At 50.9% G+C, this 18,713-nt stretch overlaps 1 protein-coding gene across 2 annotated transcripts; it reads left to right on the top strand.

Annotated features, from left to right (window-relative positions):
• The first annotated feature begins 2,752 nt into the window (after positions 1-2,752).
• On the top strand, positions 2,753-18,419 carry CTSB (cathepsin B). Of its 2 annotated transcripts, none has more exons than XM_058020758.1 (10): positions 2,753-2,852; positions 9,478-9,629; positions 10,887-10,972; positions 11,333-11,447; positions 12,051-12,169; positions 12,779-12,864; positions 14,303-14,449; positions 15,432-15,548; positions 16,517-16,645; positions 17,014-18,419. In XM_058020758.1, the coding sequence occupies exons 2-10, from the start codon at positions 9,504-9,506 to the stop codon at positions 17,109-17,111; spliced, it is 1,023 nt and encodes a 340-aa protein (XP_057876741.1). In that variant the 5' UTR covers positions 2,753-2,852; positions 9,478-9,503; the 3' UTR covers positions 17,112-18,419. The 2 variants fall into 2 exon arrangements, with proteins under 2 accessions (XP_057876741.1, XP_057876742.1); XM_058020759.1 differs by lacking the exon at positions 2,753-2,852 and adding an exon at positions 6,061-6,237.
• The last annotated feature ends 294 nt before the right edge of the window (positions 18,420-18,713 follow it).

The following is an 18,713-nucleotide window of genomic DNA, read 5'->3' as shown; positions in this document are numbered from 1 at the left end:
TCTCCTCTCCAGGTGAGCACCCCCAGCTCTCCCAGCCTGGCTCCAGAGCAGAGGGGCTCCAGCCCTTGGAGCATCTTATCTCAAAAACGATCAGCTTATCTCAAAAACTGACATGTTCTCAGTCCAAACCAGCTGCAATAGGGGCAGCAACTCTGACACTTCCCCAAAGAGGGCAGAAAGTCAGCAGCCTGTGCAAAGTTTTAGTTCATGCTTTCGTTTCTTGAAAAAGACACCAAATATTTGCAGGAGAAACAGGTGGCTGCTCCCTCCTGAGCAACCCACAGAGGACACCAGCAGGGCCTGAAGGATGGGACCCCTGGTGGCACAGAGCAAGGCAAAATAAAAGGTGTTTATGGGACTCCACTGGTTTAAAATCATTGTTTTGTGACTTCTGGGTGAAAACCTAGCTGGAAATAAAGAGGTGAGAGGAGTTCAGAGGGAGCTGACTGAGTTACTGGAATAAATCAGTGTTAAGTGATGTCCTGACTGACTGGAGGCACTGAGGCTTTTGGAGCTGGATTGTGCAAAGGGCAGGACAAAATCCAGGTTATTTCTCTTGTTTATGAGGTTTTATGCCAATAAAACCTCACAGACAACGTGGAAAACTGAAATCAACCTTCACAAGGAGAGCGAAGAAATCCTGTGGAGTCAGAGGGAAGTTAGGCAAATTGCAAGTGATTTTTTAAAAAAATATTTTAATTGTTAAAGCACAAATAAAAACATAGTGAAGGGGTGGTTAAATATTACATGCAAAGGCATGCAGTGGTCCAAGGGCCATTGCACACAGAGCACTGAAGAATAAAAACATTTAAACACATCAAAAACATCTCCAATTTTACTGCCCAAATACTGAGTTGTGCAGTCAAGTGTATTAAATGTTATTCTGATTTTTCTCATCACTTCACTAGGAAATCTTCTCAAACCAAAATCAATCTTTAAAATGTGAGTATGACCAAAGATTGATTGATATCAAAGGAAATGGGGAAAAAAGGAATATGCTCACTGGTTTTTGATTACTGATTATTTGTTGTTCCAGGCCACATAGTCTTTTCATTTCTGAGAATGGTGGGGAGTATAGCTTTTACCTCCTCCTCACAGAGAAGGGTGAGAAAATAATAATTTTAAAAAATGGTTTTTATCATTATAGATAAGTTTTAGTGTCACTGTGGTTTAGAACAGGGCTTGAAACTGGTTCCTGAGATGATTTTTCTGTTGTTCATATTCCTGAAAATTGGCCAAAATGAGGGGAAAAGAGTCAGTCAGCACAGCAACATGGGGAAATATTTTTGCATTTCCAGATGAAAACTTCAAGGGATGCTGGCAGCACAGAGATGGAATGGAGACAGGATAGTGTTGGGGTGCAAGGAGGATGGAGTAGGAAAATTAGATGGGATGGAGGCAGGCTGGAGGAGGGAAGCAGGAGGATCACAGAACCCCAGAATGGTTTGGGTTGGAAGGGACCTTAAAGGTCATCTCATTCCACTCCCTGCCATGGGCAGGGACACCTTCCACTATCCCAGGTTGTTCCAAGCCCCATCCAGCCTGGCCTTGGACACTTCCAGGGATCCAGGGACAGCCACAGCTTCTCTGGGCAGCCTGTGTGATGCAGATGGAGTGGAAAAGGGATGGGTGTGGGATGCAGGAGGGTTTAGGAAGGATACAGGCAGGTTGGAGGAGGAAAACCAGGTAGGAGAGAGGCCAGCTGGAGGAGAGAAAGGGAAAGGAAAAGGTATAGAGGCAGGATGGAGATGGGATAACAAAGGTGGGATTCAGGAAAAATCCAGACAGGTTGCTGGAGGAAAACTAGATGAGACAGAGAGAGGATGGAGGAAGGAAACAGGAAGGATGTGGATGGCATTAAGCAGGGATAAAGGTGGAATTGAGGAGGAATGCTGGCAGATTAAAAGATGAAAACAAAATGGGATGGAGCATGGCAGGAAGGGAGAAAGGCAGGAGGAAGGATGAAGGATGGGATGGCAGAGGGAGGAACACCTGTGTGATCGAGGAAGGCTGGGGGAGGAATACAGGTGGGCTGGAGGTGGAATTGAGGAAGGATGCAGGCAGGGTGGAGGTATGAAAACCAGGTGGGGTGAAGGAGGAGGGATGGAGGCAGAGCAGGGACGCAGGCAGGATGGTGGAAACTGCAGGAAGAGGGGCAGGGATGGAGGCAGAAGGGGAGCAGGCAGGAGGAAGGAGGGGAGGAAGGAGAGGAGGAAGGAGGGGAAGAAGAAGGGAAGAGGGGAAGCAGGCAGGATGAAGGAGGGGAGGAAAGAAGGGAGGAAAGAGAGGAGCAGCGATGGAGCCGGGATCAGGGCTAGATGGAGGAATGGATGGAAGCAAGGATGGATGGCTGGAAGCGGGGAGGGATGGAGGGAAGCACTGAGGGATGGCTGGAAGGAGGGATGGATGGAAGCAGGGATGGAAGGATGGAAGCAGGGAGGGATGGCTGGAAGCAGGGAGGGAGGGATGGAAGCAGGCAGGGATGGCTGGAAGCAGGGATGGAGGAAGCAGGGATGAATGGATGGAAGCAGGGATGGATGGATGGATGGATGGATGGATGGATGGATGGATGGATGGATGGATGGATGGATGGATGGATGGATGGATGGATGGAAGCAGGGAGGGAGGGATGGAAGCAGGCAGGGATGGATGGAAGCAGGCAGGGATGGATGGAAGCCGGGATGGATGGAAGCAGGAGGGAGGCGGGCTCTCGGGGCGGGCAGGATGCTGTCACACCGGGGGCGGGCCGGCGGGGATGACTCAGCCTCCGGGAGCTGCCCCGGCCGCGATCACCGAGCGGGGCCGTGAGCGCCGCTGAGAGCCGGGGACGCGCACAAGGGGCGGCAGGAGCGGTAAGGGAGGGGATGCTCAGGGACAGGGGGCACGGAAAATGGGGCACATCCTTACAGGGCTCCGTGAGGGCCGCGGAACACCCGCAGGGACAGCAGCAGCAGCAGCGTCCCCCGCTTTTTCCAGCGGCGTTTTTGGGGGATTTTTGTCCGGGATGCGCAATGCGGGGTGAGCGAGGGGGTTGCGCTGCGGCGGAGGTTGTGGCAGGGAAAATGAGCGCTCGGAAGGCATCAAAACCTTCAAGGAAGGTCACGGGAGGAGAGAGGAAGCCTTGTTTTCATGGTAGAGACAGGAAAAACAGCGCAGCCCTGCTCGTCAGCTGACGCCGAGCTCGGTTTGGCACGCCGGGAGCATCCCGTGATGCAAACCCAGCCTGGGTTTGGACAGGACCATGGCTTGGGAATGGCGATGGAAAAGCTGCCATGGGCTCCTCCGGCCTGGAATAAATCCCTCATCCCCGTATCCCACTCCCAGGGATGCTGTGAGGGCACGGTGATGTAGCAAAGATCGCTTCCTTCGGCATTTCCCTCGAAATCTCCTGTCTTGCCTGAGCACGGGGTGTCTGGGGCTTGTGCAAGACTCTGGTTTAGGGATTGGTTTGTAAGAATAACAGGAAGAAAAAAAAAAGAAAAATCAGTGCAGCTTCATTTGGGAGGAATCTTGTGCTTTCTGTGCATGTAAGCTGCAGAGGTGAGTGCTGCAGCTTGTCTCAGGAGGGAATTATTTTGTCAGATACAGAACAGCCCGGTCTAGTAGGGTTGAAATTAGATGACCTTTAGGATCTCTTCCAACCCAAACCTCCCTAGGATTCTGTTACCTGACCTGTGTTAGCGATCTGGCTTTGCTAAAAGGGAATAAACACAGGGAGGAGCACGTCATGTTGTTTTTTATTTCTCGATGAAAATACAATTCCAGCTCTGGTAATGCAGAGAGAGCTGTAATGAATGCAGGTTTGGTGCTGCCGAGCTCACCTGGTGACGCAGCAGGCTGAGCTGGATCTGGAGCTGCAGCTGAGCCTTTCTGGGCTGGCTTTGTTGTGGCTGGGAGTCACAAGCCCTGGCAAAGAGAACAAAGGACAGAGCTGGGCCCGGGCTAAGGGCTGGTGCTGAGCAGGACACATGATTTGGGCTGTGCTGAGCATCGCTGGAGGGCTGGGGGGTGTTGTGGAAGGGAGGGTGGGACAGCTTTTACCTTCCCAGAGCCTTGGAGAAGGTGTGAATGGCTCCTTGGAGAAGGAAGGTGTGGATGCCCCCTTGGAGAAGGAATGTGTGGATTGCTCCTTGGAGAAGATGTGGGTGTCCCCTTGGAGAAGGAAGGTGTAGGTGCCTCCAAGGAGAAGGAAGGTGTGGATGGCTCCTTGGAGAAGGTGAAGGTGTGGATGGCTCCTTGGAGAAGGTGTGGGTGCCTCCAAGGAGAAGGAAGGTGTGGATGGCTCCTTGGAGAAAGAAGGTGTGGATGGCTCCTTGGAGAAGGTGAAGGTGTGGATGGCTCCTTGGAGAAGGAAGGTGTGGGTGCTTCCTTGGAGAAGGAAGGTGTGGATGGCTCCTTGGAGAAGGAAGGTGTGGATGGCTCCTTGGAGAAAGGAGGTGTGGATGGATCCTTGGAGAGGGAAGGTGTGGATGGCTCCTTGGAGAAAGAAGGTGTGGGTGTCCCCTTGGAGAAAGAAGGTGTGGGTGCCTCCAAGGAGAAGGAAGGTGTGGATGGCTCCTTGGAGAAGGTGAAGGTGTGGATGGCTCCTTGGAGAAAGGAGGTGTGGATGGATCCTTGGAGAGGGAAGGTGTGGGTGCCTCCTTGGAGAAGGTGTGGATGCCTCAGTCTGTGCCTGCAGGGGGTTGGCCCAGACACTGCAGCAGGAGCTGGGAGATGCTTCGGGGCTGTGACTTATCTGTGGTCGGACCTGCCTGGGCTGAGTCATGTGAGCTGGGCTCTGAACAGCCGGTTTGGGGGTTGGGTTGGTGCTTTTTTTCCTTGAATAAAGTTAAGTGGGACTTGTGGGCTTTGTTTTGGGGTAGGAGAGCTTTGTGGTGCAAAGGTGAAGGGATTTGCTGCTGTGGGCGCTGAATGTGTGTCAGCCTTGGCTGCTGGAGGGTGATGTGGGATCCTGCTGAGGGCTGGGATATCAGGATCTCTGCTGGTCAGAGTGACTCTTGAGATAGGTACAAGTCTCTTTTTCCCAGTGTTGAAGGAGTCAGGATTCTTCTGTTCTCATTCTCAAGGTTGTTTATTGTTTCTTATTTATAACATTCTTTCTCTGGCCTGCTGAGGTCTGTCTGGCAGGTCAGGTTGAGACACACGGCCTGCCCTTGTGTTTCTTTTATACTAAAAACTACACATACATTATTTACCATAACTTCCCAATACCTAACACCTATGTTAGACAGGGAGTTTCTACCTTAAACCAATCCAAAAGTGCCAGCATCACCCAGAACATGGAGGCTGAGAAGAAGAAGGACAGGGTACGCCCAAATTGCTCCATCTTGGGACCCGGAGCCCCCATTCTAAAACACCAAAAATCTATTTTTCACCTCGTGACAAACTAACTATTATTCTACTTAAACTCTCTTGACTTGTAATTCTTCATAGAAAGGTGATAATTTGCTCCATGGGTCAAAATCAAAGGCACAGGTGTCTGTGCCAGGGTCTCTGAGCCCCCTGGGCAGGGCTCGAGCCATCCAAGACAGCCAGAGAGATATCCTGGGTTTCTGACAGGATTTGATTATCAAAGAGCTCTGTCCAGGAGAGAACAGTTGATACTGTAAAAAAAAAATAAAGGAATTTAAAAACATATATGATGATGATGATAATAATCATAGCAGATAATGACAACTTCACCCTTTCATTACAAAACCAAAAAGGTTAAAAAACTTCTGTTTATTGCAATTGGAATTGTTAACATTTTTAATAATAATAATAATAATAATAATAATAATAATAATAATAATAATAATAATAGCAGATAATGACAACTTCATCCTTTCATTACAAAACCAGAAAGGCTAAAGAACTTCTGTTTATTGCAATTGGAATTGTTAACATTTTTAATGATGATGATGATGATGACGATGATGTATCAGTTTAGGGGAGCTGCCCTGGCTGCCCGATCTGCTCAGGAGGGATGGGGATGGCTCTGGGCTGGTGTCTCCTCCTCCTCTGCGGCAGCACAGAGGGCTGTGGGTGGATGCTGCAGCACCAGCACAGCCACAGCCCTGGGGCTGCTCTCCTCCTCCCTCGCAGGCTGCAGCTGCTCTGAGCAGCTCCTCTCTGCAGAGCCTTCGGCCTCGCTGCCTCCTCCTCGCTGGGACACTCAGCTGCCCCAAATTTCCTCTTTCTGAGCGACCAGCTGGCTGAATCCTGAGTGTCCTGTCCCACCCAGGGGCAGGTGTGGTGGTGGGTGTTTATTTCTTGTTTATTGCTTGCTCATCCTTCAAGAAGTGGCACGAGCAGATGCTTTGGAGCTCAAAGTATTCCCTGCTCTCAGTCCAAGGGAAGATGGGGGGACATGAGGGGCTCTTTACGGGCCCCAAACATCCTGCTGCCACCTGGGGAATCCTGCAGGGTGAAGCTGACCCCTTATTTCTGTTTCCAGGCTGCTGGGATGGGAGCTGTGTGAGGATCAACCTCAGCCAGGGTTATCCTGAAGCTGAGGCACCTCTGGAGGTGTTGTGGGGTGCAAAGGGAAAGGATCTGCTGGCGTTCCTGGGGAAGCTCCTCTGCCCTGTTTGCTGTGCATGAATTAGGGGGCAGATGTTGGGCTGCAGCAGCTGTGATGCAATTTTGGTTTTTTGGGGCTGCTGCTGTGGGGTTTGAACGGCCCTGAGGTTTGAGTGTGAGGAGGAGATAGCGGTGCTGGGGGAAGCACAGTGTGATAACGCTGCCGGGGAAGTTTTGCTGCTCAGATCAGCTGGGGCAGAGGGGCTGAGGGAGGAAAGCAGCAGCTTTTTGTCACTGTAGGGTCTGTGGGGTTGTTGTGGTTGTGCTGCATGTGACCCATGGCCGGTGGGAATCCGTCCTGCCAGTCCCGTGCCTGTGCCCTATTTATAGCCCTGCTGTACACAGGATAAAGCCAGGGAGAAGGGGGGGTTAGGGAGGAAGAAATCCCACGTGGGTGAAGATTTCCCTTTTCCAGACACCTGATCTTGGCTGTCAGCTCCCACCACTCTAAACTTCCCATTGGAGACCTCGTAGAATAATAGAAAGGTTTGGGGTGGAAGGGATGTTTAAAAAATTTAATTCCAACCTCTCTGCCATGGGCAGGGACATCTTTAACTATGTATTTTAACTGTATATCAGGTTGCTCAGAGCCCTGTCCAACCTGACACTGAATGTTTTTTGGGATGGGGCATCCCCCATCTCTTGGGGCAACTTGTTCCCTCACAGGGAAGGATTCCTTCCCAATATCCCATCCATCCCTGCCCTCTGGCAGTGGGAGCCATTCCCTGTGTCCTGTCCCTCCATCCCTTATGCCCAGTCCCTCTCCAGCTCTCCTGGAGCCCCTTTAGGCCCTGGAAAGGGCTCTGAGGTCTCTCTGGAGCCTTCTCCTCTCCAGGCTGAACACCCCCAGCTCTCTCATGACCCACAGGGAGGCTCCATGCCCACAAGAGGAGTTTTTTTGAGTGGTTTTTTTTTTTTTTTTTTTTGCCTCAAGAGCCATCTGGCTCCCAGCTAGTTGCTTTGCTGGGTTTGCTGGCCCTGGGCCATGTCCATGGTGCAGATGCAAAGCAGCAGAGCTGAAACTCTGCCTCTTCCAGGGGAAACTGCTGGGATCTATTTTCACGTTGGTTTCGGGTTGCCTGGAGAGCCTGGTCTGGTAACCTGAGGCTGGGAGATGTCGTCCCGTCCCTGTCCCTCAAAAGCTGGGTGTGAGCAGCCCATCAGTGCCTGGCAGGGTGGTTTTCAGCCTGTCAGCAGATTTACAAACATCCTGCTGCAAGAAAAAATGTGTAATCATGTGACTTCTGGCCTCAAAAACACCTCCTGCCTCTGCTATGGGAAAATACCGAGTTGACTGCAGGAAGTACAGAGGGTTGTGGGGTTTGATGTTTTTGTGTGTGTGCATTTTCTTCAATTATTTTTATGAGATTTTTCATTTAAAAGGTGCTTCAGCTCAGGCTGGTTACCTGCAGGCTTTCTGTGGCCTGTTGTGGGCAAAGAGCACAGTGGTATTGTAGTGTATATTTATTTTCCTGGGTGTAACCTCCTGTGTAAACAGGCGAGCGCAGCCAGCAAGTCCCTTGCCTGCAGAAACCTTTAAGCAAGAAAATACCCATGAAACCCCTGAAAAATATGCATAAAACCCCTTCAAAGAGCTGATATTTAGGAGTGGGAAGACCCAAGTGCTGCTGAAATTCAGCTTTTTTTATGGGTGTCCTGCTGAAAGCACAAAGCAGGGGGAGCAAAATAAATAAATGGTGGAAGGAGGAGTGGGAAAAGAGGAGAAAAAGCCCTTTTATACAGCAAGCTGCAGCCTCCTGGGCTCACTGCTGGCAGAAAGTAGGACACTCCTGCTGGGTTTTCTTCTCTGGAAAGGCTAAACTTGGCTGGGAGTGGGTGGAAGCAGCCAGCAGGGAGGTGTGAGTGTGTGTGGCTCCATCCCCATGCCCTGCTCATCCAGCAGGAGCTGTGTGTCCGGTTTAAAGCCGGGCTTGCAAAGGTGATTACACCTTCAGCTGGCTGAGCTGAGCAGGAATTAAGGCCTGAATGTCTCTGCTGGGGAGGATCTGAGGGCTTGGGGTGCTCACCAGGCTTGGGGTGGATGTGGGGCTGCTGGGAGGCTTTGGGGGAGGAGGAGGAGGGTGCCCTGGTGTGTTTGCAGAGATAAAGGAGCTCGTGTTGTGTCTGAGTCAGGCTTGAGGACGTGGAACAAGTGGCTGCTGGCGCTGGGGGTAAATTTGAAGTTGGGCAATTTGATGTGAATTAGGTTAAAGGGGAGAGCAGGGAAATCACAGAGCCTTGGGGTGTCTGTGGGCTGCATGGTGCTGCTGCTCCTGCATGGGAGGCTGTGCTCCTTTCTTTTCTGCTTTTCCTCTGTGTCTCTGACCCCCAAAATGGGGCTTTCCTCATTCCCTGCACTTCCCTGGGGAAAAGCCCCAGTGGGAGAGGAGCAGAGGATGGCAGCTCTGGTGCATGCTGACCCCCCTGTAAATGGACAGGGGGGTCACACCAGTGGCTGTGACACCCCCAGGGCATGGGGATGGCCAAAATGAGTCTTCTAAAATGTAATTTGGAGTAGTATCTTTAAAGGGAAGAGCAGGGCTTATATCAAATCCCATGCCTGAAGTTTGGTGTGGAGATGGGATGTCGCTTGTTCCTTCTCCTGCTCCTTATTCTCCGTTGTTGTGGAAGTAAACACAGGTTTTAATACCCTCTAAATCCCTTGGATCTGCTTCAAAAGGTATTTTCCTGCTGCTGCTAATCCTGCAGTGGTCAACAAACAAGGTTGCCTTGTCTGATTTCTCCTGAGCTGCAGTGGGGGGGGGTTCTTACTCTGTTCCTGTGTCTCTCTCCTGATCTTTGGGGCAAATGGGGATCTGCAGGGATCTGGTGCAGCCACACATTTTATCCTCCCATGTGTTGCTGCAGCTGAGCTCACCCTGGGGATGTCCCAACACTGCTGCAATGTGTCTGCAGGTGGGGTGTCCTGTTCAGCAGCCAAGATGTGGCCGCCCGTGTCCCTCCTGTGTGTCCTGGTGGCCTTCGCCAACGCTCGCAGCATTCCTTACTTCCCCCCCCTCTCTGATGACCTGGTCAACCACATAAACAAGCTCAACACCACCTGGAAGGTGAGTATTGGGCTGATTTGGGGTTGTTTTGGGGGGGAGGCGTTGCTGACATGCTCTCTGTGGGATTCAGTGGCTGGGATTTGGGAGCATCACCGTGGTGGTGACAGAGATCCAGCCTTAGTCCCAGCTGGATCCTCCAATGAGGTGATGCTCTCAGGGGTTCCTGCAGTGGCAGGAACTGTGGAGCTCCTCCTTGGAGCAGGGCAGGATGAATTTGTGGAATAGGAGCTGCTGGTTCTTTGCTTTTTATTTCTTACTGAGGTTGAGATAAGTGCTCGAGATGGTATTTTGTGTTCGGACTCAGATGTTTATTATTTCTTTTCTATGTCACAGTCTCCCAAGCTGTGTGTTCTACAGCATTTCATCAACAAGCTACAAAATGGCCTTGTATCTTTCTCTTTAAGGTCTTTAAAGGAAAAACTATCTAATTAAGAAATGACAGTTAAATTATTTTCATTTTTAACTCAGTAACTAATCACTTGTTTCCCACAATGAGGACTTTTCTCTCTAATTACAAAATACTACTCAAACCCATGAAGAGGAAAGTGAAGAAGAAGGATTAGCCTCTGCCTTAAAACCTCTATCTTGCTTCACATATTAATATAATACTAATAATACTAATAATACTAATACTAATACTAATAATAATAATAGTTATTATATTTTAAAACACTAAACCCCCAAGTTTTCCACCACATGATATTACACACTTGTAATCAAACTTCACACTCATAATCAAACTCCACACCCATAATCTCAGTTCTATCATTCCATTTTGGAAGCTTCCTCCACAGCCTCAGGTCAAATGCAGTGTTCTCCTGGGAGGCAGATCTGTCAGCACAGAAACTCTCAGCATGCAAGGTTCCAACATCTCCTCCCCTTCTTGTTTGAACCATGAACACTACTTTGACAGCTTTGTCAAACCTCTGTTGGACACACTGAGAAGTAGAGGAGGAGATGGAATTATGTAAAAGGAGGCTGGAAACAAGCAGGGAATGTCCAGTTATTTGTGACCTGACCCTCCTTGGCCAGTTTGCTGTGTCCAGAGCCTTGAGCTGGACCTTACTAGTCCTGATTAACTGATCCTGAGCTGTGTTCTGTGTCTGTAGGTGCTTGGCTCCTGGCCCCTGGGCTTTGCAGCAAGTGTCAGACTCTGGCTGGGGTTCAGGGAGCTCTGGAGCACCAAGCTGTGATCGCAGAGATGCTCTTGGTGGCTCTGGAGAGTCCTGTCCCAATTCTGTGTGTGTCTCTCCCCAGGCAGGGCACAACTTCCACAATGCTGACATGAGCTATGTGAAGAAGCTCTGTGGCACCTTCCTGGGTGGGCCCAAGCTCCCTGAGAGGTGAGTGCAGGGAGGGGAAGGTGAAGCTCCAGTAAAAGTTCTGTGCATCCTTCATGAGCAACTGGAGTGGGTGAGGGACTCTCCTGGTGGGGTGGACACTGTTCATGGGATTAAGCACACATGAGGGGAAAATCCATCCTGTGTCCTGCCAGACTCTTGGCCAGTTGTGCAGTTTGTTCTCCTTGAAAATGAACACTCTAGGGGAGCTGCTGACCTGCTCTGAGGACAGCATAAGTATTTGTGCTCCTTGCGTGAGCAAATAACACAAACATCCTCCAGGCCACCTTCAGGGGAGGCTGGAGAGTGCACCCTGTCATGGTTCACTGGTGTTCCTGAGACAGGGTTTCCCTCTCCTCTCAGGGTGGATTTTGCTGCAGATGTGGAGCTGCCCGATAACTTCGACTCGCGGACGCAGTGGCCCAACTGCCCCACCATCAGTGAGATCAGAGACCAGGGCTCCTGTGGCTCCTGCTGGGTGAGGAAAGGGGAACTTTAGTGTTGTGTTCATAAAATTTACTAACCCAGACCTTTGTATTTGCTGCTGAACCCCCTGCCATGGACAGGGACAACTCCCACTGTCCCAGGTTGCTCCAAGCCCTGTCCAACCTGGCCTTGACACTTCCAGGGATCCAGGGGCAGCCACAGCTTCTCTGGGCAACCTCTGCCAGGGCCTCCTCACCCTCACAGGGAAGGATTCCTTCCCAATATCCCATCCATCCCTGCCCTCTGGCACTGGGAAGCCATTCCCTGTGTCCTGTCCCTCCATCCCTTGTCCCCAGTCCCTCTCCAGCTCTCCTGGAGCCCCTTTAGGCCCTGGAAGGGGCTCTGAGGCCTCCCTGGATCCTTCTCTTCTCCAGGTGAGCACCCCCAGCTCTCCCAGCCTGGCTCCAGAGCAGAGGGGCTCCAGCCCTTGGAGCATCTTTGTGGCCCTTAGTGAGAGTACACTGAGATCCTGCAATGTCTGAGCTCCTGGGTGCCTTCTCCCAGCCAGGCCGTGCTTGCTGCTCTCATTTCCAGGAGGTTTCCTGGTTTCTCTCCCCTGGCTGAGCCCTAATGTATGTTTTGTGGTTGCCCTCAGGCTTTTGGCGCCGTGGAAGCGATTTCAGACCGGATCTGTGTCCACACCAACGCCAAGGTCAGCGTGGAGGTCTCAGCTGAGGACCTGCTGTCGTGCTGTGGCTTCGAGTGCGGCATGGGGTGAGCTGCTCCTGGTCCTTGTGCTCCTGGGAGGTGGTTGGGAGGAGCAGGGGCAGACCCTGGAGGTGCCTTTGTTACCTCCTCCTTTAGGAGCACAGAGCTCCTCCAGAGGTTTGTGCTGTGGATGAGGGAGTTGGGTGGGAACATAAATCACATAAAGGTCATTCCGGGGGCTGGGACACATCCTGCCCCCAGCATAGTGGGTGCTGATGGCTGCAAGCACTTAATGATGCTCTCCAGCACAGAGCTGGCAGCTGCCAAAGCCCAAGGAAGGGTCTTTTCTTAGTGCCAGATCCTTGGTTTTCAGGCACAAGCCTTTTGCCTGTGGCTTTCCCAGTTGTTGAGCACAGGGTAGGGAGTTGGGTCTCCAAGTCCTCCCTGCTGCTACCAGCTCAGGGACCTGGTAATGAGGCACTTTGGGATTTGGATGCTCTTACCTCCTTGCCTGAGGCCTTGGTGTCTCAAGGCAGATCCTGGGGAAGAAAAGAGCAGACTAGAAAAAGGTTTAATATGCCCCAACCTTTCTTTGAACCATCCCAGGCTGGCTCCATTCCCTTGCCTCTCCCAGAATGGGATGGCTGGGGCTGGAGCTGGTGCCTCTCCCCCCAGGTGCAATGGTGGTTATCCCTCTGGTGCTTGGAGGTACTGGACGGAGAGGGGCCTCGTGTCCGGGGGTCTCTACGATTCCCACGTGGGTAAGTCCTGGCTGATTCCCTTGGGGAAGCAGGGAGGAGCAGCTCTGCTTGCTTAAAGTTCATGGGTTTTGGGACCCTTCTCTCCTGGTCTGAATCCTTGTGGCTGCTCCCTCCTTCAGTTCAAACACCTCTGCAGTCCCAGCTGGCTGCCCCTGCCCCCATGGCTCCTTCCTTTGGGACAAAGGTCCTTGAGCAGCACCCAGAGGCAGGAGGCCATCTGGGAAGGGAGCCAGGAGCCCTCAACACACCCCCAAGGCTCCTGTTTCCATAGCAGGAATTAATCAGGCTGTGAATTTTGTGCTGTTGCTGGTTTTGAACCAGATCCCTGCACTTGGAATGAGGTCAGGAGTGTTCCTGATGTGTTCCCCTTTCAAAAAATAACTTCCAGACTGGAACCCCCTGTCATGACCATCAGCTGGTTCATGTTTCCACCTTTTCCATCACCATTTTGGAGAGGGAGGTGGTGGGAAGCAGGTTTGATGGGAAACACGTTGCTCATGGAAGGAAAACCTCCTGCAACCCATTAATTTTGGAGGCTCCTGGAGCAAAAAGGCTCTTTCCTTGGGTTTCTGGTGCCTTCTCCAGCATGGCTCTTGGGATCTTCTGGGACAACCATTTGATGTCACCTCTGTCTTGGACAGGCTGCTGGCCCTACTCCATCCCTCAACACACCCACCAAGGCTCCTGTTTCCATAGCAGGAATGAATCAGTTGCTGGTTTTGTGTTGTTGCTGGTTTTGAACCAGTTCACTATACTTTGGATGAGATCCTGACGTGTTCCTCCTTCAAAAAATAACTTCCAGACTGGAACCCTCTGCCTCCCCCTGTCATGACCATCAGCTAGTTTACGTTTCCACCTTTTCCATCACCATTTGGAGAGGGAGGTGGTGGGAAGCAGCTCTGGGGGGAAACGTTGCTTATGGACGGAAGACTTCCTGCACTCCACTAATATGAGAGCTTCCTGGGGCAAAAAGTCTCTTTCCTGGGGCTTCTGCTGCTTTCTCCAGCGTGGCTGTCAGGATCTCTGGGGACAACCATTTGATGTCACCTCTGTCATGGACAGGCTGCCAGCCCAACACCAGCCCTCAACACACCCCCAAGGCTCCTGTTTCCATGGCAGGAATGAATCAGGCTGTGAATTTTGTGTTGTTGCTGGGTTTGAACCAGTTCACTGCACTTTGGATGAGGTCCTGACTTCCAGACTGGAACCTTCTGCCTCCCCCTGTCATGACCATCAGCTGGTTCACGTTTCCACCTTTTCCGTCACTATTTAGAGAGGGAGGTGATGGGAAGCGGGTTTGTTGGGAAACATGTTGCTCATGGAAGGAAGACCTGCACCCCAGTGATTTGTGGGGTTCCTGGGGCTTCTGGTCCCTTCTCCAGCATGGCTGTCGGGATCTTTGGGGACAACCAGTTGATGTCACCTCTGTCCTGCACAGGCTGCCGGCCCTACTCCATCCCACCGTGCGAGCACCACGTGAACGGCACCCGGCCCCCCTGCACTGGGGAAGGAGGGGGCACCCCCAGGTGCAGCAGGCACTGTGAGCCTGGCTACTCACCCTCATACAAGGAGGACAAGCACTATGGTAAGGGAGGTGGGCTCCAGAGCTGCTCCTCGTGGTACCTGGGAGGGGTGGGCAGGATTGAACCCGTTCCTTGTCACAGACGTGTTTTATGAAAAATCCTTTCCTTGGGATTTTTCCTCCTGAGAAGCTGAGAGGCCTCAGGAACAAAATGTAAACAGTGATTATCTGCTGCTGTGGAATGCAACAGGTGGATCTGTGATTGGTCTCATGTGGTTGTTTGTAATAAATGTCCAATCACAGCCCAGCGGTCCAGACTGTTTCAGTCACAAACTGAGACATTCCTTGTTATCATTCCTTTTCTATTCTTATCCAGCCTTCTGATTAAATCCTTTCCTCTATTCTTTTAGTATAGCTTTAATATATATCATAAAATAATAACTCAAGCCTTCTGAAACATGGAGTCAACATTCTCATCTCTTCCCTCATCCTAAGACCCCTGTGAACACCACCACAGTTCCTGGTGGGTTTTTCTCCTGTGCCCTGTCCCTGGTGGTCCTGGAGCAAAGCTGAGTGTGGCAGATGCACAATTTGTGTTTGCTGAGGCTCAGCTGGGAAGGGGGAACTGGTGGAACTGGTTGGAGGCCTTGAGGTGCACGTGGATGGCTTGAGGAGTGTGGTGTCAAAGCCACCTCCAAGTCTCCTTGGCAGCCCTGCACATTTAGGATAATCCGGCTGTTTCTTGGAGATTTGTCTTCACCTTGAGTGTTTTGGGTTTTGAAAAGGAGAATGTACAAGGGGAAAATGTCCCTTCCCACTAAAGTTGTCTGGAATAGGTCTTTGGGAACAGAATAGGACTCAGATTAAATAATTCCTTCTAGAAGAGGGGTGGCTGGAGCCCCCTTTTCATGCTTGGCTGTGTCAGTCCCTCTGGAGCTGCTGGGTTTGGATTTAACCTGAATTTAAGTGCAAGAGGCCTCCTGCAGGGTCACACTGAGCCATCCTGTGTGGCCCATCCTAATGGTGGGAATTCTTTTCCTTTTAGGCATCACATCCTACGGAGTCCCTCGCAGTGAGAAGGAAATCATGGCTGAGATCTACAAGAACGGCCCAGTGGAAGGAGCCTTCATTGTCTACGAGGATTTCCTGATGTACAAATCTGGTGAGCAGCACCACTGGGGCTGTGGGGGGAGAGTTTCAACCTGGGGTCCCTCTTTTGTGGCCCTGGTCTGTCTTCTCCAGTCTTGGAGATCTCAACCATACACCTGAGTATCTGCTGTGGCAAAGACATGGGCAGGTGCCACCTCCTGTGCCCATAGCAAGAGGAATCAGTTCTTGGGATTGGATCAGCCCTAATGGGAAGCACCCCAAATTCCAGCTGGCAGCAGCAGCTCAGATTTTAGGACCTCAAAACTCTTGCTGTGAACTGGCTTTGAGCCCCTTGGGGAATGTCTCTGGGTGTCCTGTGTGCTCTGAGCATCAGTCATAGAATCATGGAATGGTTTGGGTGGGAAAATAATGATTAAAAAATCTTCTCATTCCAATCCCTGCCATGGGCAGGGACACCTTCCACTATCCCAAGGTGATCCAAGCCCCATCCAGCCTGGCCTTGAACACTTCCAGGGATCCAGGGGCAGCCACAGCTTCTCTGGGCACCCTGTGCCAGGGCCTCCCCACCCTCCCAGGGAAGAATTTCCTCTTAACACCCAACCTAAATCTCCCATCTTTTAGTTTAAAACCTTTCCCTTCTGTCCTGTTGCTATCTCCCCATGCAGAACTCCTTCCTCCTTCCTCCTCTGCACTAAGTTTCAGGTTCACGTTTAACCAAAATTAATAATACTAAATAATTATATAATCTTATAATAAATTGTATTAATTATATATTTTATATGTTATTGTTTATAATTTCATAATAATTATATATGTTATATTATATGTTATTGTTTATAATTTTATGATAATGATATAATTTTATAATAAATTTTATTATTTATAATATAAATTTTTAAAAAATTTTGTATATATTATTAATCTCAGCCACTCTGGGCTTTGTGCCACCAGGCTGTGAGCACTCTGTGGTGTGGACAGGCAGTGCCCTGTTGACATTTTGGGGTGTTTTTCCCCTTGCAGGGGTCTACCAGCACGTGTCTGGGGAGCAGGTGGGAGGCCACGCCATCCGAATCCTGGGCTGGGGCGTGGAGAACGACACTCCCTACTGGCTGGTGGCCAATTCCTGGAACACCGACTGGGGGGAGAACGGTGAGAGCCTCAGGGAACCTTCCCTGCCCCATCTCCCTACCCCATTCCCTTCCACCCGCAATTCCCACCCCATTTCCCTACCCCATTCCCCTCCACCCGCAATTCCCACCCCATTTCCCTACCCCATTCCCTTCCACCCGCAATTCCCACCCCATTTCCCTACCCCATTCCCTTCCACTCACAATTCCCACCCCATTTCCCCACTCCATTCCCCTCTACTGGCAATTCCTACCCCATTCCCTTCCACCAGCACTTCCCGCCCCCATTTGTCCACCCCATTCCCCTCCACCAGCAATTCCCACCCCATTTCCTGCCCCATTCCCCTGGGATGGATGGAGAGGATGATTTTTTTTTGTGTGTTCTCCCAGGTTTCTTCAAGATCCTTCGAGGAGAGGACCACTGTGGCATTGAGTCCGAGGTTGTGGCTGGCATCCCCAGGACGGAGCAGTACTGGAAGAGGATGTAACTCCAATCAAACCACAAATAATCCTGAGTCCCTGATGCTTTTAACTGATAGTGGGTTGGGTGCAGAGACCCTCCCTTCTAAAAGAGACTCTAGTTCAGGTTACTTTATTAAAGCTTTTTATCTTTTTTTTTTTTCCTTTCCAATTTTTGTTCCTGTTTTTTTTTTTTTTTTTTTTCTTTTTAAAATTTTTGGGTTTTTGTTTTTAAATTTGTATGTTGGGGCTGGAGGTGGAGCTGCTTTCTGCCAAGCTCCTCCTTCTGATGGGTCACAGCAGGACACTGGGCATTCCCTGCTCAGAGGACTGCTGGAGAACCAAATTCCTCTTGGAATTTGGTTAGCCTGGACCCCTTCCAGCCCAGTTTGCCACTGGGAGGGCCGGAAGCAGCAGCTTTGTGCTGGGATTAGGGACTTGGTGGGGCAGCAGAGGTGGATGCTGCAGGAAAGCCATGGCCACGGGGGATTTGTGCTCCCCCAGATGGGTTGATCTGACTGTTAGCACCCAAAACAAGCAGGGAATAATTTCCTGTGAGTGTGTGCCTTGATTTGGCTAATTTTAGACCTATTAATGAGCAAACTACTGATGAACTTGCTGTGGGGGTGGCTCTGGCCAGAGCTGCCTGCACCAAGTCCCTCGTGCATCGCCTGCTCTGCTCCATCCTCCTGGCTTCTCAAACCACTTCTTCCTCAGCTGTTCACTGACTTTTTTATCTGCCGTAGTCTGGGGTTATTGATGCTGGGGAAGGGCCTGGCTGGAGCTCCATGAGCCTCTGATCAAATATCCTGCAAGCATCTGGGAGGGAGCTGGGAAAGAGCAAAGCCCTTCTCCTGCATGGCCGAGCAGCTTGGTGTGTGCAGGTCATGCCTGGGCAAGGGTGCAGTGCCCAAATTTGGGGTGCTTTGGGGCTGCAGGTGCTGGATGCTGAGCTGAGGGATGGTTCCCAAGTCTGCTGCAGGGAGCTCAAGCAGATGCTTGGTGGTGTCTCAGTAAATTTGACACAACTAAAGCATTTTTTTCTTGACATTAGGGAAGGTAAAAACCCTTATTTTTGTTACTGAGGGGAGGTAATAGGTTGTGTACAGGAGGAATCATGTGATTTGCCAATACACTAATATAGCAAAGAGCTTTTTTTTTTAATTTTAAAGCACAAAATCTATTAGTGACCTGAGGCTATGGGTCAGAGATGTGTGAAGCAGGCTCTCCATGCACTGTAAAATAGCCCCTTACCTCTGCTTGCTCAGGCACCAGTGAGGCAGAGCTGTGCTGTATTTGGCTGGAACACCTGTGCCAATAAATGATTTCTCCAGTGTCCTGGCTCCTGGCTCTTGGTTGCATCTGCCACCTCAGATTGGTTGGGGTGGAAGCCAAGTGAGGCCCTTCGGTCTTCAGAGAATGGTTTGGGTTGGGAGGGACCTTAAAGATCATCCAGTGCTACCCCCTGCCATGGGCAGGGACACCTTCCACTGTCCCAGGTTGATCCAAGCCCTGTCCAGCCTGGACTTGGACACTTGCAGGGATCCAGGGACAGCCACAGCTTCTGTGGGCACCCTGTGCCAGGGCCTCACCACCCCCAAAGGGAAGGATTTCCTCCTAATAACCCACCT

The sequence above is a fragment of the Melospiza georgiana genome, chromosome 3 (genome assembly GCF_028018845.1).
Source record: "Melospiza georgiana isolate bMelGeo1 chromosome 3, bMelGeo1.pri, whole genome shotgun sequence".
NCBI lineage: Eukaryota > Metazoa > Chordata > Aves > Passeriformes > Passerellidae > Melospiza > Melospiza georgiana.
The sequence above is the reverse complement of the archived record's forward strand: the minus strand, read 5'-3'. Positions and strand labels throughout refer to the sequence as shown.